Source organism: Oncorhynchus nerka, linkage group LG22 (genome assembly GCF_034236695.1).
Source record: "Oncorhynchus nerka isolate Pitt River linkage group LG22, Oner_Uvic_2.0, whole genome shotgun sequence".
Classification (NCBI taxonomy): Eukaryota; Metazoa; Chordata; class Actinopteri; order Salmoniformes; family Salmonidae; genus Oncorhynchus; species Oncorhynchus nerka.
The window spans coordinates 93,089,033-93,111,973 of NC_088417.1; the positions used below are offsets into that span (position 1 = coordinate 93,089,033).

Sequence of the window (22,941 nt, forward strand, 5' to 3'; positions counted from 1 at the left end):
GCGCCCAATGCAATTCTAAATTTAAATGCATCCCCATTGCATTTTCAACATATTTGTACTTTTTGGGGGTCAATTTGATTCATAATTGTTTTTTTGTTGAATTTATATAACATTCCAACCTTGTTTATCATTATCTAGTCCAATTGTAGCATGTTTTCACAATGTTTATCCTTTTGCATGTTTCAATGGGTGATTTATTTTGAAGGCGAACCGCCGATTCCACTATTGTTGCTGACGCTAATGTTGTTAAAGACACACACCTGCCTAAAAGCTAGTGAGTAGGTAACTATTTAACTTGAGATCAAATTAAACCCGAGTGCGTTAATTTAGCTTCAAATCTTTAGTCGCGAAGAAACAAAAAAAGTATTCCCTCGATCGGGAAAGATCATGGATGCGCCGATGATGCTGGTGTTGATGATGATGCACTCAGAACAAGTTTTTATTTAATTTAAATTTGTATCTGTGATGCGCTGCTAACAATGAATGCATGTATGAATTAATGAATGGACGGGTTAATTCAAATGAATACTCAATTTCCCATGTTTCTTGCAATGTAGCCCTCGCGTCACCAGTTGCACATGCCTACTGGTCTTTTTGTGCAAAGTCAGGTTTGTTTATGCACTGAAAAGCCAAAAGCGTAATGGCGCCGGACAGGTTGTGATGAGCTAGCGGGAATAGTAACGAATCGACCTACACCCTCGGAAAGAGTACGTGGTGAAATAAGTAAAGAAACCTAAGCTAAATTGCTCATCGCAAAAATGCAGATCACTTTGAAAACCCTCCAGCAGCAGACATTTAAAATCGACATAGACGAAGAGGAGACGGTGAGTTGAAACCACCATGCATTTGTTGAAGGGGGTGGGTGGCTTCGGCTAAGTTACCGTTGGCTAACGTTAGCTAGCACACATTCTAGCTAGTTTGACATGGATAACTACTGTAGGTAGCGAAGCCATTTAAACATGTTCAAGTCCCCATTCAAGTAGTGAATTAGTAATAGTCTTTAACGTAAAGTAGTAAATTGCTTCATATACACGTATTGCGATTTTATGATGCAAAAACAGATCTGAAACTTGAGGAAATAGTAACTAACGTTGGCTGATTTATGCTAGCTTTAGCTAATAACGTTAGCTACCTAATTAGCTGAACTTTATCAATCTCAACTAGCGAGCTCATTAGCTGTCTAGTTAAATCACTTTTGTCATGCATAGTTGCAATTTATGTTTACAATAGATATTTATTCAAAACGGCAACTTGTGGGTTTGTTTTATAGCTAGTTAGGTAGCTAACTACTGTTAAGTAATATTAGTCATCTATTATAGCTAGCTAACGTTAATTTGTTAACGTTAGTCACACGTAGCTCGGTAGCTAGCTAATTATGAAGCAGTTGAATAGTTTGTTACCTATTTGGAAAATGTAATGGTTCAGATCATTGATCCATATAGCTAGCTATCTAACGACAGCTCTAGGTTTGACAACATATATTTCTCACAATGGACTTCGATCCCTTTATACTTTGTCTACTCTTTTTCTTTACAGGTAAAAACCTTAAAGGAAAGAATTGAGAATGAGAAGGGAAACGATGGTTTTCCGGTTGCAGGGCAGAAATTGATATATGCAGGTACAGTTTGTATTTTATTACCCTACTCTACATTTCGTCTGGCAGTATAAGGACTTTGATTTTTAAATTTTTTTTTAAGAGTAATAAATCGTTGTGCTGTCATAATATAATTACATGTCTCCTGTTGGTTTGCCTTGTGCCACACTGATAAGACAGCTGCATAAGTATGTCAGTACACAGGTTGTCACGTATACTGAACAAAAAATATAAACACATGTAAAATGTTAGTCCCATGTTTCATGAGCTGAGACAAAAGATCCCAGAAATGTTCCATATGCACAAAAAGCTTATTTATAAAAAATGTTGTGCACATCCCTGTTAGTGAGCATTTCTACTTTGCCAAGATAATCTATCCAGCAGACACTGGAATATCAAGAAGCTGATTAAACAGCACGATCATTACACAGGTGCACCTTGTGCTGGGGACAATAAAAAGGCCACTCTAAAATGTGCAGTTGTCACACAACACAATGCCATAGATGTCTCAAGTTTTGAGGGTGTGTGCAATTGGCATGCTGACTGCAGGAATGTTGCCAGAGATGTTAATTTCTCTACCGAAAGCCGCCTCCAACGTCATTTTAGAGAATTAGGCAGTACTTCAAATCAGCCTCAACTGCAGACCACGTGTAACCACAACAGCCCAGGGCCTCCACCACACCCAGCTTCTTCACCTGCGGGATCGTCTTGAGACCAGCCACCCAGCAGTTGATGAAACTGAGGATTTCTGCCTGTAATAAAACCCTTTGTGGGGAAAAATGTATTTTGATTTAGTAGGTTAGCCTATGCCCTACCAGGACCACCCATGGCTGTGCCCCTGCCAAGTCATGTGAATTCCATAGTTTAGGGCTTAATGAATTGATTTCAATTGACTGATTTCCTTATGAACTGTAACTCAGTAAAATCATTTAAGTTGTTGCGTTTTTGATATTTTTGATCAGTATAATTATGTTATGGGAATGCAGAAATAGTATTCAGTCCGTGTATGTGACATTTTAAAGCTGCAAAATGTGACTTTTTGGGAGACTTGAACAAATTCACATAGATGTAAGTTATAGATCTGTTATTAAAGAAAGTCTGTGGTAGAGCTGTCTCTATGTACACTATTTATATGTTTCCCGGTCTTAAGTTTAGTTTTTGTGTTTCATTTTTGGTTTTCTATACCAGCTTCAAATACTATTTTTGGTTATTAAAAATATTTCACAGCGGTTTAGATGGTATAATGATTATCTACACTATAGTTGCTTGTTTTGTAAATAAACTGAATTTAGGCGAACTGTTTGATTCTTAGTAACTAGGAAATGGTAGAGCGATTTCAGCATAGTGCATCTTTTAATGTTTCTTCACCACTTATAGGTGACAGGATAGCAGGGTTCTCCCCAGGGATAGGCTTCTGTGAATTTCATTGGCATAGAATGTCAGGGTTCTTGAAGCATTGTTGGCTGATATAACTATCTTCATTAGAGGTCGACCGATTATGATTTTTTCAACGCCGGCCGATATTATATATATATATATATTTTTACATTTATTTTTATTTGTAATAATGACAATTACAACAATACTGAATGAACACTTATTTTAACTTAATATAATACATCAATAAAATCAATTTAGCCTCAAATAAATAATGAAACATGTTCAATTTGGTTAAAATAATGCAAAAACAAAGTGTTGGAGAAGAAAGTAAAAGTGCAATATGTGCTATGTAAGAAAGCTAACGTTTCAGTTCCTTGCTCAGAACATGAGAACATATGAAAGCTGGTGGTTCCTTTTAACATGAGTCTTCAATATTCCCAGGTAAGGAGTTTTAGGTTGTAGTTATTATTGGAATTATAGGACTATTTCTCTCTATACCATTTGTATTCCATTAACCTTTGACTATTGGATGTTCTTATGTGTAACAGTATTGCTTCCGTCCCTCTCCTCACTCCTACCTCGGCTCAAACCAGGAACACAACGACAACAGCCTCCCTCGAAGCAGTGTTACCCATGCAGAGCAAGGGGAATAACTACGTTTGAAACGCTATTAGCGCGCACCCCGCTAAGTAGCTAGCCATTTCACATCGGTTACACCAGCCTAATCTCGGGAGTTGATAGGCTTGAAGTCATAAACAGCAGAGCTGCTGGCAAAATGCACGAAAGTGCTGTTTGAATGAATGCTTGCGAGCCTGCTGCTGCCTACCACAGCTCAGTCAGACTGCTCTATCAAATCATAGACTTAGTTATAACATAATAACACACAGAAAGGCATTAGGTCATTAATATGGACTAATCCGGAAACTATCATCTCGAAAACAAGACGTTTATTATTTCAGTGAAATACGGAACGGTTCCGTATTTTATCTAACGGTGTTCATGCATAAGTCTAAATATTCCTGTTACATTGCACAACCTTCAATGTTATGTCATAATTACGTAAAATTCTGGCAAATTAGGCGACCCAAACTGTTGCATATACACACTCTGCGTGCAATGAACGCAAGAGAAGTGACACAATTTCACCTGGTTAATATTGCCTGCTAACCTGGATTTCTTTTAGCTAAATATATAGGTTTAAAAATATATACTTCTGTGTATTGATTTTAAGAAAGTCATTGATGTTTATGGTTAGGTACACATTGGAGCAACGATACGCACCGCATCGATTATATGCAACGCAGGACTCGCTAGATAACTACACATGGTCGATGATATTACTAGTTTAACTAGTGATTATGATAGGTTTAATGCTAGCTAGCAACTTACCTTGGCTTACTGCATTCGCGTAACAGGCAGGCTCCTCGTGGAGTGCAATGAGAGGCAGGTGGTTAGTGTTGGACTAGTTAACTGTAAGATTGCAAGATTGAATCCCCGAGCTGACAAGGTATAAATCTGTTGTTCTGCCCCTGAACGAGGCAGTTAACCCACCGTTCCTAGGCCGTCATTGAAAATATGAATGTGTTCTTACCTGACTTGCCTAGTTAAATAAAGGTGTAAAAAAATAATAATAATACTGTACAAAAATACTGTACAAAAATACTGACTTCCGATTGTTATGAACTTGAAATCGGCCATTCCAATTAATCGGTCGACCTCTAATCTTCATGTTTGTTCCTTGCAGGGAAAATCCTAAATGATGACACTGCTATCAAGGACTATAAGATTGATGAGAAGAACTTTGTGGTTGTCATGGTGGCAAAGGTAAGGTATTAGAGGGGTTGAGATCTGGCCTTTATTGTGGTGGAGAATTTAAGAGTAGATGGCACAGAACTGTTTTTGCATCGTAAAACCATTTTCACACACCCACCAGACCATAACACACATACTGTCGCACCCACTGATATTGGCAGATGGACTTAATTAACTTTCCATGTCATTGGACGTACGTGTGTGTGATGTAGATTTCCTAGGCCTGTCACACCGGTGTTAATTTAGTCAACAAAAATTGTGACAAATATTAATCGAACATCAATTTCTTTTCAGTGGCAATTGACGAGATTATAACTGACTAAATAGACCCAGGAAAAAAATGACTAAACAAATTATTTTTAATTTCAGTTGACTGAAACGAGACTATTATCCCTGTGACTAAAATCTCAGTGGACTGAACAATAGTTTTTGGAGAGATTGAGCGCTTTTCAGTGACGAGCACAATTAATATTAGCAGCACAGATGCTCAGTTCTGTTCAGCATTGGGCGCACACGCCTAGCCTACATCAGTTCTTGTCATAGATTTTCAAGCAGATTTAAGTCAAAACTGTAACTCGGCTACCCAGCAACTTTTATTTCCTTCCTGGTAAGGAACTCCAGTGTAGATTTGGCCTTGTGTTTTAGGTTATTGTCCTGCTGAAAGGGGAATTAATCTCCTAGTGTTTAGTAGAAAGCAGACTGAGCCAGGTTTTCCTCTAGCATTTTTCCTGTCCTTAGCGCCATTAAGTACATGTTTTATATTGATAAACATCCTATTCCTTAATGATTGCAAGCATACCCATAACATGATGCAGCCACCACTGTGCTTAAAAATATGGAGTGATCCTCTGTAATATTTTGTATTGCATTTGCCCCAAACATAACTTTGTATTCACGACAAAAGGTTAATTGCCTTGCCACATTGCAGTATTACTTTAGTGCTTTGTTGCAAGCAGGATGCATGATTTGAATTGTTTTAATACTGTACATGCTCCCTCCTTTTCCCTCTGTCAATTAGGTTAATATTGTGGAGTAACTACAATGTTGTTTTTGCCTATCACAGCCATTAAACTCTGTAACTGTTTTAAAGTTAGAGTGTAGTGCGTACCAGTACATCACTGGTGCCAAGCTTCCTGCCATCCAGGACCTGTATACTAGGCAGCGTCAGAGGAAGGCCCAAAAAATTGTCAGACTCCAGTCTTAGACTGTTCTCTCTGCTACCGCACGGCAAGCGGTACCGGAGCGCCTTGTCTAGGTCCAAAAGGCTCCTTAACAGCTTCTACCCCCAAGCCATAAGATTGATGAACAATTAATCAAATGGCCACCTGGACTATTTACGTTGCCCCCCCCCCCCCCCCCCCTCTTTGTTTTTACACTGCTGTTAGTCACTATTTATTATTATCTATGCATAGTCATTTTACCCTACCCACATGGAGAAATTACCTTGACTCACCTGTACCCCTGCACATTAACTCGTTACTGGTACCCCCTGTATATAGCCTCGTTGTTATTTTACTTTGTTACTTTTGATTTTTTTTAAATTACTTTGGTTTATTTAGTGAATATTCTGTTAAATATTTCTTGAACTGCGTTGTTGGTTAAGGGCTTGTAAGTACGCACTTCACTGTAAGGTCTACAGCTGTTGTATTTGGCGCATGTGACGAATAACATTTGATTTGAAGATGTGATTTGGCCTTGGACTTTAATGCAGGGAAACTTGAATCTGTTTTTCCTAATTTCTTCTAGCATGTTAAATGTTCAATCAGAGGGGGGAAAAACCCTCTAGTTCACCTTTACTCCACAGACACATACAAAGCTCTCCCTCACTCTTCATTTGACCATAATTCTATCCTCCTGATTCCCGCTTACAAGCAAAAAATAAAGCAGGAAGCACCAATGACTCTGTCTTGCTCAGCTTGATCTCGGTCTTGCTCAGCTTCAGGACTGTTTTGTTAGCACAGACTGGAATATGTTTCGGGATTCTTCCGATGGCATTGAGGAGTACACCACATCAGTCGCTGGCTTCGTCAATAAATACATTGATGACGTCGTCCCCACAGTGACTGTATGTACATACCCCAACCAGAAGCCATGGATTCCTGGCAACATCCGCACTGAGCAAAAGGGTAGCGCTGCCGCTTTCAAGGAGCGGGACTCTAATCTGGACGCTTAAGAAATCCCACTATGCTATCTGACGAACCATCAAACAGGCAAAGCATCAATACAGGACTAAGATTGAATTGTACTACACCGGCGCGCGTCAGATGTGGCAGGGCTTGCAAACTAATAGACTACAAAGGGAAGCACAGCCGCAAGCTGTCCAGTGTCACAAGCCTACCAGATGAGCTGCCTTTTATGCTCACTTCGAGGCAAGCAGCACTGAAGCATGCATGAGAACATCTGCTGTTCTGGACGACTGTGATCACGCTCTCAGTAACCAATGTGAGTATGGCCTTTAAACAGGTCAACATTCACAAGGCTGCAGGGCCAGGCTGGATTACCAGGATGTGTACACCGAGCATGCGATGACAATCGGCAAGTGTCTTCACTGACATTTTCAACCTGCCCCTGATTGAGTCTGTAATACCAACATGTTTCAAGCAGACCACTATAGTCCAGACCTGCCAACACGAACGCATTTTGCATACCAACGACGCTCTTCTGTCCATGAACGCAGTTACGAGATCCGATTTTAATAGTAAGCAGAAAAGTTATTTTATTTATTTTACATTTTAATAAAAAATAAATTCACTGGGTAAATCTAACATCCCGACTCTCGAGCTGCAACACACCGACATGTATGGAGTTTGTGTCAACGGACATGGAGATTAATACATTATTATTTGACGTAGCTGCCCCGTGTTTGCCCCTCCTGTTGTGATGCAGATTTTTGCCAACTGTCAGCTGTACGTAAACACATGGACAAATCCCTTTCCGACTCCGTGCCAGCAGTTCACTCGCTAGTGAAATAAATTAAATGCAAATACGAAGAAAAAATATATATTTGTGCGAGTGTGATATACATTTCATTCTGCATTCCATTAGTTGTATTTTCCACGTAACATTACGAGGATCACGCAACCTGATAGACTAACTAATTATGATCCACGTCACGAAAAACATTACAGAAGTTTAATCAAAAATAAATGGAAACATCTTGGCATTAAATGTCGGGAGTTTAGAAGACTGAGCGATTTTAATGAATGAGTGTCCGGTATTAGCTATAGAGGCAATGCTTCTAAAAGGCCTTTGCACTAGATTTGAGATGTTATCAATTTTGAAAATCTGAAATTATGTATGCAAATAAATACAAATCCAATAGGCACCTTTTACATAGGCTGAAACACCTGACTCTTCTAGCGAACAGTGTTCAGATTCCCTTTGCGGTAGCCTACTTAAGCTTTGTCTAGTCAACGTGATCATTTGTTTTTATTATGTTTTCAAAAATGATTTTGCTTTTAGTGTTCATTAGGAACCGTGTTTTAAAAGTGATCGGACCCAAACAGCACAAGCATGCGGGGGAAAGAACCCCAATTCGGCATGTGCTACGCGAGCGAGTTGAATCTACCATTTACCGCACGCAGCTGGTACTCTAAAAAGTTGGACAGGGTTGGCAGGTTTGATAATTCCTGTGCCCAAGAACACTAAGGTAACCTGTCTATATTACTACTGACCCGTAGCACTCACATCTGTAGCCATGAAGTGCTTTGATACGCTGGTCATGGCTCACATCAACACCATTATCCCAGAATCCCTAGATCCACTCCAATTTGCATACTGCCCAAACAGATCCACAGATGATGCAATCTCTATTGCACTCCACCCTGCCCTTTCCCACCTGGACAAAAGGAACACCTATGTGAGAATGCTATTCATTGATGAGAGCTCAGCGTTCAACGCCATAGTGCCCTCAAAGCTCATCACTAAGCTAAGGACCCTGGGAGTAAACATCTCCCTCTGCAACTGGATCCTGGACTTCATGACGGGCCGCCCCCCAGGTGGTAAGGGTAGGTAACAAGACATTCACCACGCTGATCTTCAACACAGGGGCTCCTCGGGTGTGTGCTCGGTCCCCTCCTGTACTCACTGTTCAGTCTTGACTGCATGGCCAGGCACCATTAAGTTTGCCGACGACACAACACTGGTAGGCCTGATCACCGACAATGATGAGACGGCCAATATGGAGGTGGTCAGAGACCTGGCCGCGTGGTGCAAGGACCACAACCTCTCCCTCAAAGTGATGAAGACAAAAGAGATGATTGCAGACTGCAGGAAAAGGGGGACCGAGCATGCCTTCATTCTTATTCCCGGGGCTGTAGTGGAGCAGGTTGAGAGCTTCAAGTACCTTGGTGTCCACATCACCAACAAACTATCATGGTTCAAACACACCAAGACAGCTGTGGAGAGGGCACGACAAATCCTATTGCCCCTCAGGTGACTGAAAAGATTTGGCATGGGTCCTCAGATCCTCAAAGGTTCTACAGCTGCACCGTTGAGAGCATCCTGACCGGTTGCATCACCGCCTGGTATGGCAACTGCTCGGCCTCTGACCACAAGGCACTACAGAGGGTAGTGCGTACAGCCCAGTACATCACTGGGGCCAAGCTTCCTGCCATCCAGGACCTCTATACCAGGCGATGTCAGAGGAAGGCCCTAAAAATTGTCAGACTCCAGCCACCCTAGTCAGACTGTTCTCTCTGCCACTGCACGGCAAGCTGTACCGGAGTACCAATATAAGTCCAAAAGGCTTCTTAACAGCTTCTACCCTCAAGCCATAAGACTCCTGAACAGCTAATTAAATGGCTACCCAGACAATTTGTGTTGTCCCCCCCCCCACCCCCTCTTTTACTCTGCTGCTACTCTGTTTGTTCACTTTAATAACTACCTACATGTACATCTTTCCTCGACTAACCGGTGCCCCCGCACATTGTCTCTGTACCGGTACCCCCTGTATATAGCCTCACTACTGTTATGTTACTGCTGCTCTTCAATTATTTATTAGATTTTTTCTTATCTATTTTTACTTCACACATATTTTTCTTAACTGCATTGTTGGTTAAGGGCTGTAAGTATATCACTACGGTCTACACCTGTCGTATTCAGCGCATGTGACAAATGCATTTAGATTTGAAGTCAAATTGGCGTCATGTTGAAATCCGGAGTGGTTTCCTTCCTCTCCGGCAACATAGTTAGGAAGGACACCTGTCTCTTTGTAGTGACTGGGTGTATAGATACTACACTTTGGATGGTGTATCTTCCCCATGCTCAAAAGGATATTTGATGTCTGCTTTAAAAAATTTAAAAATATTGCCCCATCTACCAATAAGTGCCATTGGAACGAGGCTTTGGAAAACCTCCTTGGTCTTTGTGTTTGTAATTCACTGCTCGGCTGAGGGACCTTACAATTATCTGTATGTGTGGGCTACAGAGATGAGGTAGACCCTTATTGTACACAGTGAGTCCATGCAACTTATTAGGTGACTTGTTAAACACATTTTTACTCCTGAACTTTAGGGTTGCCATAACAAAGGGGTTGAATACTTATAGACTCGACATTTCAGCTTTTAATTTGTAATTCATTTCTAAACATAATTCCACTTTGATATTATGGGGTATTGTGTGTAGGCCAGTGGGGGGGTCCACGTTGAACTCATTTTAAATTGTCTTTAACACAACAAAATGTGGAGAAAGTCGAGGGGTGTGAATTAATTCTCAAGGCACTACCTGTTTTTCCCTCGCTTGACTATAGAAAAGTATTTACATTTTTAGTCTTGCACAACCCTCACACTTTCCTCACTGCATTTCTTAGCCAGGTTCTGTAGCCAATGTACTAGCTAAGTCTACCTCTTTTTTCTTCAGAAAAAGCGTCTTGATTCTAGCCATTACTGTTCAAAACGTAGACCCTTAATACCACCGCTACATTGGCAGGCCGCATTTTCCATTCATAAAGCATATTGTGGGCCATTCTAAAACAAGGCTATTTGCGGCCCGGATTGTTAACCATTTGTTTAGGCTACGCCTTGTTCAGTCATGTTATCTCATTAGCTAGCTATTGCTAACAACCTGGGTTGCGTTCAGCGGGATGTAATGTACTGGTAACTTTCAGCTTTGTGGAACAAACTTGGCTGTCTGACATATTGAATAAGGAATAACGTCAGCTCTGTTTTTGCAGCTGAACGTAGCCCTGTAGCCTGTATGCAAACATTTTGGTGGCACAGAAACGAATGCATAGCAAACAATTTATTGAGTAAATAACATTGGGCTGTTGGACCGTTGATAACGATGACAATGTGACAGATGCAACCCATACTACTTTGCAAATACTTTGAAGAAGTGTAGAGAGAGACTTGTCAGTTAAATGCCTTTCTTGCCAGCTCTAAATGCAGTTATGAATGTAATACTAAAAATAGCAAGGTGGAACAAAAACTCATGATAAATAGAAGAGCACAAGAAAGATTGCATTTAATATTATACTGACTCCACACACAATGGTCAACTCAGTCCCTGTAGCCATTTTGTTGACTTTATTCATTTCCTGCAGTCCTACACATTTTGGCATGGTGCGGAGAGAATTTTAGTTTTTAAACACATTTCCTGCAATTCTACACTTTGCCATGGTTTGTCGGGTTCTTATGCTGAGTGACTCAAACGTAAAATCAATGGAGATGCCATGACATTTGACGTTCTCCTGACTCTTATTATAAGTTTAAATTTACACTTCAAGTCTTTTAAATATATTTTTTTGGAGTGGTGGCCACGATTTAGCAACGGTGGCCCACCGCTTCTAGATTAATATAGGGGAAACACTGATTTGTTTACTATTGGTTAATGATACAATACAAATGAAAGGTCATTTAGTTGATTAAAATGGCCCAGTTTTTTTGTAATTTTGACAACTACAGTGGCAAGAAAGTATGTGAACCCTTTGGAATTACCTGGATTTCTGCATAAATTGGTCATCAAATTTGATCTGATCTTCATCAGTCACAACCATAGACAAACAGTTTAAGCACACTAACGCACAAATTATTGTATTCAATATAGACAAAAAATCACATAATTTAAACATTCACAGTGTAGGTTGGAGAAAGTATGTGAACTCCTAGGCTAATGTCTTCTCCAAAAGCTAATTGGAGTCAGGAGTCAGCTAACCTGGAGTACAATCACTGAGATGAGATTGGAGATGTTGGTTAGAGCTGCCTTGCCCTATAAAAAACACAAGAAGCATTGCCTGATGTGAGCCATGCCTCGAACAAAAGAGATCTCAGAAGACCTAAGATTAAGAATTGTTGACTTTCATAAAGCTGGAAAGGGTTACAAAATTATCTCTAATTGTTTATAATTGTAGAAAGTTCAGCGCTGTTGCTACTCTCCCTAGGACTGGCCGTCCTGAAAAGATGACTGCAAGAGCAGTCCTAGAATCCTGGAGTGTCAGCTAAAGACATGCTAACATCTCTGTTGACGAGTCTACAACACGTCAAACACTAAACAAGAATGGTGTTCATGGGAGGGCATCACGGAAGAAGCCACTACTGTCTGAAAAAAAACATTCCTGCACATCTGAAGTTTTCAAAAGGGCACCTGGATGTGCTACTGGTGAAATATTCTGTGTACAGATGAAACTACAGTTGAGTTGTTTGGAAGGAACACAACACTATGTTTGGAGAGAAAAAAGGAACAGCACAACATCAACCTCATCCCAACTGTAAAGTATGGTGAAGGGAGCGTCATGGTTGGGGGCTGCCTCAGGCCCTGGACATCTTGCTATCATAAACTTTCAAATGTATTTTCTGCCGATCAAGGCATTTTGCAGGAGAATGTAAGACTCTGTCCACCAATTGAAGCTCAACAGAAGTTGAGTGATGCAACAGGACAACGACCCAAAACGCAGAAGTAAATCAACAGAATGACTTCAACAGAAGAAAATACACCTAGTGGCCCAGTCTGAGTCCTGACCTCAACCTGATTTTAGATGCTGTGGCATGATCTCGAGAGCAGTTCACAACAGACTAGAGGTCGACCGATTAATCGAAATGGCCGATTTAATTAGGGCCGATTTCAAGTTGAAATAATCAGAAATCGGTATTTTTGGACACCGATTTAAAAAATAAATAAATAATAATTTACACTTTTATTTAATCTTTATTTAACTAGGCAAGTCAGTTAAGAACACATTCTTATTTTCAATGACGGCCCTAGGAACGGTGGGTTAACTGCCTTGTTCAGGGGCAGAACAACAGATTTTTACCTTGTCATTTCGGGGGATTCAATCTTGCAACCTTACAGTTAACTAGTCCAATGCTCTAACCACCTGATTACATTGCACTCCACCTGATTACATTGCACTCCCACGAGGAGCCTGCTTGTTACGCGAATGCAGTAAGCCAAGGTAAGTTGCTAGCTAGCATTAAACTTATCTTATAAAAAACAATCAATCATAATCACTAGTTAACTACACATGGTTGATGATATTACTAGTTTATCTAGCGTGTCCTGCGTTGCATATAATCGATGCGGTGCGTATCGTTGCTCCAATGTCTACCTAACCATAAACATAAATGCCTTTCTTAAAATCAATACACAGAAGTATATATTTTTAAACTTGCATATTTAGCTAAAAGAAATCCAGGTTAGCAGGCAATATTAACCAGGTGAAATTGCACGCAGTGTCAGTGTATATGCAACAGTTTGGGCCACCTAATTTGCTAGAATTTTACGTAATTATGACATAACATTGAAGGTTGTGCAATGCAGCCTGCTGCTACCTGCCACCCGTTAGATAAAATATGGAACGGTTCCGTATTTCACTGAAAGAATAAACGTCTTGTTTTCGAGATGATAGTTTCCGGATTCGACCATATTAATGACCTAAGGCTCGTATTTCCGTGTGTTATTATGTTATAACTAAGTCTATGATTTGATAGAGCAGTCTGACTGAGCGGTGGTAGGCAGCAGCAGGCTCGTAAGCATTCATTCAAACAGCACTTTCGTGCGTTTTGCCAGCAGCTCTGCAGGTCTGATCTGCAACTACAAAACGTTTGGTTGAGGTTATTGCTGCCAAAGGAGGAGGGTCAACCAGTTATTAAATCCAAGGGTTCAAATACTTTTCCCACCCTGCACTGTGAATGTTTACACTATGTGTTCAGGAAAGACATGGAAACGTATAATTGTTTACTATTTTAAGCAGACTGTCTATTCTTGTGACCTAGATGATCACAATCTTATGACCAATTTATGCAAAAATCCAGGCATTTCCAAAGGTTTCGCACACTTTTTTTCTTGCCACTGTAGACTAAATCATTTTTGTCATTTGAATAAGACTTAATGATATTTTAGTCAATGACTAAATCTAAAAAATAAGTGCCAAAATGAGCTGACACACCTCAATATCACACTGACAGAATGCAGATTCCATCCCACTGTGCAGAGTCGATTGGAATCAGTGTTACAGCCCCCCTTCCCATGCATACAGGTGCAGCAACAGTTCATCCAATGATTGAATATTCTACCACACTGAGCTACAATATGTCACTTCTGCGCAGTTTGAGTGTCTGATAGTTGGCAGCAGGTAGTGTCCTTGAAAGATTGAATGGTAAAGATGGCTGTTTATTTGCATATTTATGAGTCTTGGATCTGATCCTATTAGATTTTTCCATCGATACTTTTAGCAAGATGAGTAGCCTACGAGGCTAGCAAGCTTGTTTTTTTGCTTAGTAAAAAAGGAACTATTGCTACCTCACAAAGTGAAAGTCACCTAAAATGAATACTGCTTCACAGTAATTCCCAATGTGTCCTTGTCTGTATGTAGCCTAACGCAGATCACAGGCTTCTTACATGACACGATCCATATTGGTTAAATCATTGTTACTGTATCACTTATAGGCGTAAGTGTTCTTTAAAAGATGCCTTGGAAAGAAACAAAAACCGAGCGCTGTGGGCGTCCCCTTTCTCTTTGTAGCCTAAAGCAGCCCCAGCAGCTGCCCAGCCTTCCAGTTCTGCCGCCACCACCTCCTCCATTACTACAGCCCCCACTGTACCCACGGCTGCCTCGCCAGGCTCAGATAACCCACCAGAGGGGTCCAAACCAGCCGAGGAGAGGCCCTGCAGCACTTCAGCACCAGCATCAACCCCCACCAGGTAGGTCTGGTTTGGCAGTCACTGCTGTGTCACAAATGACAACTTATTTTCTATATCGTTCACTACTTTTGACCAGAGCCCTGTTGCCTATATAGTGCACTACATAGGGAGTAAGGTGCCATTGGGGATGCTGTCGATGTTACCTCGGCCTGAAGACCACAGCCCAGCTGGCAGCCATTAATAGGAGGCTGTTTTTACCGGTCCATCTCAACGGTAGCCTCATGCAAAGGCACAGACACGCCGGTAGCATTTGCCAGCTGAGACTACTTAGCACCTCTGAACAGAGTGCCAGCCATCATTTGCGAACTGATTCTACATGTAGAATCATGTGTAAAAATGTCGGCAGTCGCCCACCGGTGGGTGGTCCCTGAAACACACTGAAGGAACGGCAGATGGACGTGCGGTGTGTGTTCTCTCCTAAGACGAGGCCAGTAGACATGTTGCTAGTGTCTGAGCTTATAGAAGGATGAATGCATCTCTTTGTGGTTGTATTTTAGTACAGGGCAGACCATGTGATATACTACTTGAACAGTACTCATCAGTGTCACGCTCCTTCTCTTTCAGTTCCTCTGGTCTATTGACAAATGTGAACATGTTCGAGGAGGCAACTTCTGCTCTGGGTAAATGGTCTTCCTGATATAACATTATTGAGTGTATATGTGATTGACTATCCTTTACCTTGTCCTGTAATAGATGGGTATATGGCCATGTGTCTTGGTAGTCTTCCCTATATAGATAAAGAAGTGAAAGGCATAGCTCTGCCTCACAATCTGTTTTTATTAGGCTATGTTTATCCTAGTGAATGATGTCATCTGAAGCTTACAGAATCTCTCAGATCAAAATGCTGTCTGGTTGTTCTTCCTGCTCTTCAGTGACAGGCCAATCGTATGAGAACATGGTGACAGAGATGATGCTGATGGGCTACGAGAGGGAGCAGGTAGTGGCAGCGCTCAGAGCCAGCTTCAATAACCCAGACAGAGCTGTGGAGTACCTGCTTACAGTAAGCGCGCACACACACACACACAGCTTCAACCACACAGCTTCAACAACCCAGACAGCTGTGGAGTACCTGCTAACAGTAAGCCCACACACACAGCTTTAACAACCCAGACAGCTGTGGAGTACCTGCTAACAGTAAGCCCACACACACAGCTTTAACAACCCAGACAGCTGTGGAGTAGCTGCTAACAGTAAGCCCACACACACAGCTTTAACAACCCAGACAGCTGTGGAGTAGCTGCTAACAGTAAGCCCACACACACAGCTTTAACAACCCAGACAGCTTTGGAGTACCTGCTAACAGTAAGCCCCCACACACAACTTTAACAACCCAGACAGCTGTGGAGTACCTGAATATGTGAATGGTCATGTGAAAAATGCTCTAACCAACCCCCAGCCACATCTAGCTTAATGGATGGGTAACTATTGTCTAGACGTATACACATCTTCGTTAAATACAATAGATGGCCGTAATAACCCACAGACACACCTGGCTAACCGGATGGGTTATGTAATCATCTAGAGAATTTGAGTATTTTGTTTAGACAAGTAGGTAGCTAGCTAAACAATGAAGCCAATGGTGCTTTCAAGACCACTGGGAACTTCGAAAAATACAAGGTAAAATCATGACTGCAGTGATCTTCAGGTCGGAAAGTCGGGGCTCTAGGATGACCGTTCAAAATATTTTTCCCATTTAATCCCCCCCCCCAAGAGTTCCCAGTTGTCTTGAACGCACTGAAGTCAGAGATTTCCGACTTGCCAGTTGTTTTGAATGGGGCAATAGTTCCAACCCATACTACTAGCAATAAAAACTGATTGTCATAGCTAGCCACCAAGCTTGAATCTGCAGGTAGCTAAAGCTAACTAACTAGGTTCAATGTTAAATAATATTATTTCAGAGATCATACATGTAACGCTAGCGAGCCAGCCAACGCAAGCTAGCTAACTTTAACTTGCAATGAATGATAATGACTTTCTGACAAAATTAGAAATGTATATCTGAAAATGTAGCTATCTAGACTCTTACCCGTATGAATGAACGATTCTTCTTCTGTCACGATGCCGTGGTTGCCCTTAGTTTGAAGATGTTATCCGGAGACAGGTGTTTTATCCAACAGCCTTCTGTGTTCTCTTTTCAACTCCCTCCACATATTTGCAATCAAAATGCCAGAATTATCTCCATCTCCTTAGCTATCATACTCTTCCACCGGGCATTTGACTGATTTCAAAACTCAACTTCTGTGATTGCCATTTCTTCCCCATCACTGTCATCAGAAACAACACTTTTGTGGTTATTCATGATATCTTTCAAAAAAGCTGCAGTGGAAAGGATTATCTACACATACTGAGCAGCTCATGCTATAGACAGAAGCGTGCTACATGGCAGACCAATCCGAACTCATCTCTCGGCATGTCCAGCCCATCCATTATCTCAGCCAATCATGGCTAGCGGGAAGGTTCCTGGCTTTTTCCGTGGCTAAATCAACTAGGTTCGTAATTTAACGATTTTATTAGTATTTACAGATGGCATACAAGTTTATTATGTCACATGAAAGTTTACATGTTCCAGTAGGCATTTCTGTAACGACAAAAAAACGCATTTTGACAAACAAAACAAAAATATATATATATACATATGTTTACGTTCAAATACCTCTCCTGTGAAGTAGTGTCGTGCGCCATACGCCGAGTTTCCTGAAATGAGTCACATGATATTGACTGGTTATTCCATAGTAAAACAAACAAAATACCCCTTGTTTTTCAAGTACTTCAGGTTTTCTATTTTATGATGATTTTCATCCACATGTAACTTAGAGCTGGAATGAAGCAAGCTAGATTCCACCACAGTCGGACAGTTCTCACGTTGGGTCGCTAATGCGGTAGCGAACGTTGTCGTGTGTGTTTTTCAGGGGATCCCAGCTGGGGAGGAGAGCCATGCGGGTGCTGACCCAGTGGTGCCCTCTGTGGGTGGAGGAACTCCAGCTCTCAACACAGGCAGTATGACAACCCCCGCCAGCGTTGCAACAGGCGGTGAGTGTGGGTGGGCGCGCGCGCCTGCCTCTACACTGGGTAACACTAAGAAAACATTTGATGCATTTTTATTCTCTTTTTTTTCTCTGAAATAATAAGAAACTGGTAACATATTGACTGACCATTCTCAGCATCAGCTAGATTCTGAGATGACCTCCATGTTGCACTGGATCGATTGTTCCATGCCGTAAGCGGTTTGTCATACTGGAGGTTAATAAGCTGAAATAAAAGATCCCATAAATATTCCATACACAGTTTTTCTCTCTAATGTTGTGTACAAATTTGTTTACATCCCTGTTAGTGAACATTTCTCTTTTGCCAAGATAATCCATCCACCTGACAGGTGTGGCTTTATCAAGAAGCTGATTAAACAGAATGATCGTTACACAGTAGCACCTTGTACTGGGGACAATAAGGCCGCTCTAAAATGTGATTGTTTTGTCATACAGCACAATTGCCACAGATGTTTCAAGTTTTGATGCAGCATGCATTTGTCGTGCTGACTGCAGGTATGTCCACCACAGCTGTTGCCAGAGAATTTAATGTTAACTTCTCTACCATAAGCCGCCTCCAATGTTAGAGAATGTGGCAGTACATCCAACCAGCCTCACAACCAGAGACTACGTGTAACCACGCCAGCCCAGGATGTCCACATCTGGCTTCTTCACCTGTGGGATTGTCTGAGACCAGCCACCCAGACAGCTGATGAAACTGTGGGTTTACAAAAGCAAATCATTTCTGCACAAACTGTCAGAAACTGTATCAGGGAAGCTCATCTGCGTGCTAGTCATCCATACTAGGGTCCTGAGCTGACTGCAGTTTGGCGTCGTAAAGCGACTTCAATGGGCAACCACTCAACTTTGATCGCCACTGGCATGCTGGAGGAGTATGCTTTTCACGGATTAATCCCGGTTTCAACTGGCATGCTGGAGGAGTGTGCCCTTCACGGATTAATCCCGGTTTCAACTGGCATGCTGGAGGAGTGTGCCCTTCACGGATTAATCCCGGTTTCAACTGGCATGCTGGAGGAGTGTGCTTTTCACGGATTAATCCTGGTTTCAACTGGCATGCTGGAGGAGTGTGCCCTTCACGGATTAATCCCGGTTTCAACTGGCATGCTGGAGGAGTGTGCCCTTCACGGATTAATCCCGGTTTCAACTGGCATGCTGGAGGAGTGTGCCCTTCACGGATTAATCCCGGTTTCAACTGGCATGCTGGAGGAGTGTGCCCTTCACGGATTAATCCCGGTTTCAACTGGCATGCTGGAGGAGTGTGCTCTTCACGGATTAATCCCGGTTTCAACTGGCATGCTGGAGGAGTGTGCCCTTCACGGATTAATCCCGGTTTCAACTGGCATGCTGGAGGAGTGTGCCCTTCACGGATTAATCCCGGATTCAACTGGCATGCTGGAGGAGTGTGCTCTTCACGGATTAATCCCGGTTTCAACTGTACATGGCAGACGGTGTCGTGTGGGCGAGCGGTTTGCTAATATCAACGTTGCAAACAGTGCCCCGTGGTGGAGGTCTGGTTATGATATGCAAGGCCCCATGTCACAAGGATCTGATTTGTACACAATTCCTGTGGAAGCTGAAAATGTTCCATGGTGTACATTCTCGCCAGACGCCATGTTTGGGATGCTCTGGATTGACGTGTACCACAGTGTGTTTCAGTTCCACCAATGTTCAACAACTTCACACAGCCATTGAAGAGGAGTGGGACAACATTCCACAGCCTGATCAACTCTAAAGGAGATGTGTTGCGCTGCATGAGGCAAATGATGGTCCCACCAGATACTGGTTTTCTGATCCAGTCATGTGAAATCCATAGATTAGGACCTAATTTATTTAAATTGACTGATTTCCTTATGAACTGTAACTCAGTAAAATATTTGAAGATGTTGCGTTTTACATTTATCAGTATAGTACAAGGACCTGTGTGGACATGTAATGTTGAACTGTGGAAACAGAACACCTCTTCTCCTCTCTGTGTATCCAGCCAATCCTCTGGGGTTCCTGGTTAACCAGCCTCAGTTCCTCCAGATGAGACGGATCATCCAGCAGAACCCCTCTCTGCTCCCTGCCTTACTACAGCAGATAGGGAGGGAGAACCCCCAGCTTCTGCAAGTATGGATGACTCGCACACTACTCTTTTTTAATTATTATTATTATATTATTATTCTTTTTGTGTTTATTTAACCTTTAACTAGGCAAGTCGGTTAAGAACAAATTCTTATTTACATTGACGGCCTACCCCCCGGCCAAACCCTCCCCTAAGCCGGACGACGCTGGGCCAATTGTGCGCCGCCCTATGGGACTCTCAATCACGGCCGGTTGTGATACAGCCTGGGATCGAACCAGGGTCTGTAGTGATGCCTCTAGCACTGAGATATAGTGCCTTAGACCGCTGCGCCACTCGGGAGCCTGCTGCGCCACTCTTACCGCCACCAAAGACACAACACACATACTGCTATTTACAAGCACTGCTATTTACGATATACTCCTGAATTGATGAAAAAAATTTTCACCTTTTATTTAACCAGGTAGGCTAGTTGAGAACACCTTTGTTTAACCAGGTAGGCTAGTTGAGAACACCTTTATTTAACCAGGTAGGCTAGTTGAGAACAAGTTCTCATTTGCAACTGCAACCTGGCCAAGATGAAGCATAGCAGTGTGAACAGACAACACAGAGTTACACATGGAGTAAACAATTAACAAGTCAATAACACAGTAGAAAAAAAAGAGTCTATATACATTGTGTGCAAAAGGCATGAGGAGGTAGGCGAATAATTACAATTTTGATCCAGACTATTCCACAATATTGTAGTTGAACTGGTTAAAATGAGCAGTAGATAGACTGGTTGAATGCTGAATTCCAGGTAGTTTTGTCTGCCAAATCGATTCCTCTCTGTATCCTTCATCTCTTCAGGCCTACATAGTGATGAGATCAGAGCCTGAAGGCATTGCAGCAGACCCCCACTGGGAGACTGTCTAAAACACTGTGTGTCCCAAATTGCACCCTAATCCCTTTTACAGTGCACTACTTTTGACCAGGGCATCTACTAGCATGCTAGTAGATACCCATAGACTGCCAGTCATTGCACTAGTGCTAGTTAGCATTACCTTGCGACACTAACTTCCTTCATTCTGGACACAGATGCATAAAAATGATATCCACAAGTTCATCTGACTCTAGGCCGGTCATTGTAAATAAGAATTTGTTCTTAACTGACTTGCGTAGTTAAACAAAGGATACATTTCAAAAATAAAGTACATAAAGGGCCTCATTGTGAAAATCCCGAAGTATCCCTTTAAGAAATGGCTGTTCTTTTCCGTTGGAAATGTTTTGCTACAGTGTGCCCTAATGAACACGACCATGTCTTGTTTCCCTCCCAGCAAATCAGCAGCCACCAAGAGCAGTTTATCCAGATGCTGAACGAGCCAGCCCAGGAGGGGGGACAGGGTGGTGGTGGTGGAGGAGGTGGTGGTGGTGGTGGAGTGGGGTTGGTGGGGAGGCTGGAAGTGGCATGAACTACATCCAGGTCACACCCCAGGAGAAGGAGGCCATTGAGCGGGTAAGGAAGGAATCTCACAGGTCATGATGGCTGTTGATATGTGGCTACAGTTGAAAATGAGCTAGTTAGCTAAATCTGGAACATTACAGAAATATCAGTTAATCTGCATTCTCCATGTCAAATAAACCTAATAACAAAAAGCCAAGTGTTGATTTCTGACTGCGTTGTTTTCAACTGAAGACGAATGACTCCATTACATAGATATCTATCTATCTGAACAAGTCATGCAAATCCTGTCATTTCTGATCTTTGTTAATTTAATTTCCATGTTGACTTTCTCTGCTTCCTCTTCAGCTAAAAGCCCTAGGATTCCCAGAAGGACTTGTTATACAGGCCTACTTTGCCTGTGAGAAGAACGAGAACTTGGCTGCTAACTTCCTTTTACAACAGAACTTTGACGACGACTAGAAAGGAAGCCATGATAGTAATTTTGATCCTTTTTTTTCCCCCTCTACTTTTTTGATTGATCAATGTCTCATAAAAGCATAAAAACATGGGTCTTCACGGTTTCCTGACTTTTCCTACAAATACATGATACATCTTCTTGGTAACAATGGATCATAGTTTTTGTGAGAAATAAAAGCTTTTCCTAATCACCTTAATGGTTGAATTGAGTACCAGCTACTTAGTTCATCAGATCACCAGTGTACTACCCATTTTTATTTCATTCAGCCAAAGACCAACATGATTGTTTCTCATAAGGAAATAAATACTGGTTTCAAGGGTTGATCGCAGAATGTTGTTTCCCAATGTTGTTATAAAAGAGGAGATTGTATGTGATTGGGAAGTTTATGGTATTTTCATTCCTATACATAATTGTTCTTGCTTTTTTCTGTGTCTCAATTTACCAGTATAGGGATCCCAGTACATTAAAAAAAAGATTGCAATTTGAAATTACAGTGAAAGTTTTTAAACGAGCAGCATTGTTAACTTTTAAATTTGTATTAAACTTCCGACATGAACTTCTAGAGAAGTGTGATACAGCAAAAATGAGTTGCCATGGCAACTGTACAAATATGGGAAGTACTGATTTATTTTCATGCAACCTGAAAAAAGAAGTTTAACCTAGTTCTTTGTCATCCGAGGCATGTAATATGGTTTCCCTTGCTTATAGTAGCCTAGTGTTTACAGTTACTATCAACTTGATTTACTGTCATTTTTACATAAATAAACATTTTCAATGTGAATAATGCCCAATTTGTGTTGGTGGGGGTAAAAACCTCCTAGTGAATTAACAGTTAACCCCATGAATAATACTCAAGACTAGGAATAGGATATTGTTCTTATTTAAAAATGCATTTTGGTCAGGTTCTGTACCACCATAGTCTTCTACACGATAGTCTTTATCTGATTGGTATGCTGTCATCTGAAAACTCATGATAATCGGTGAAAGTGGCAAACAGGCAGAATTTGTTCT

General features: G+C 41.6%; 1 protein-coding gene across 1 annotated transcript; it reads left to right on the forward strand.

Moving 5' to 3' along the window:
• The first annotated feature begins 605 nt into the window (after nucleotides 1-605).
• On the forward strand, nucleotides 606-22,714 carry LOC115106008 (UV excision repair protein RAD23 homolog B-like). Its single transcript, XM_029628573.2, is given in 11 exon segments — nucleotides 606-824; nucleotides 1,537-1,618; nucleotides 4,719-4,798; nucleotides 14,745-14,923; nucleotides 15,488-15,543; nucleotides 15,796-15,923; nucleotides 17,833-17,953; nucleotides 19,949-20,076; nucleotides 21,346-21,445; nucleotides 21,448-21,524; nucleotides 21,819-22,714. Coding segments are annotated over 11 exon segments (1,131 nt in total). The 5' UTR covers nucleotides 606-758; the 3' UTR covers nucleotides 21,933-22,714.
• The last annotated feature ends 227 nt before the right edge of the window (nucleotides 22,715-22,941 follow it).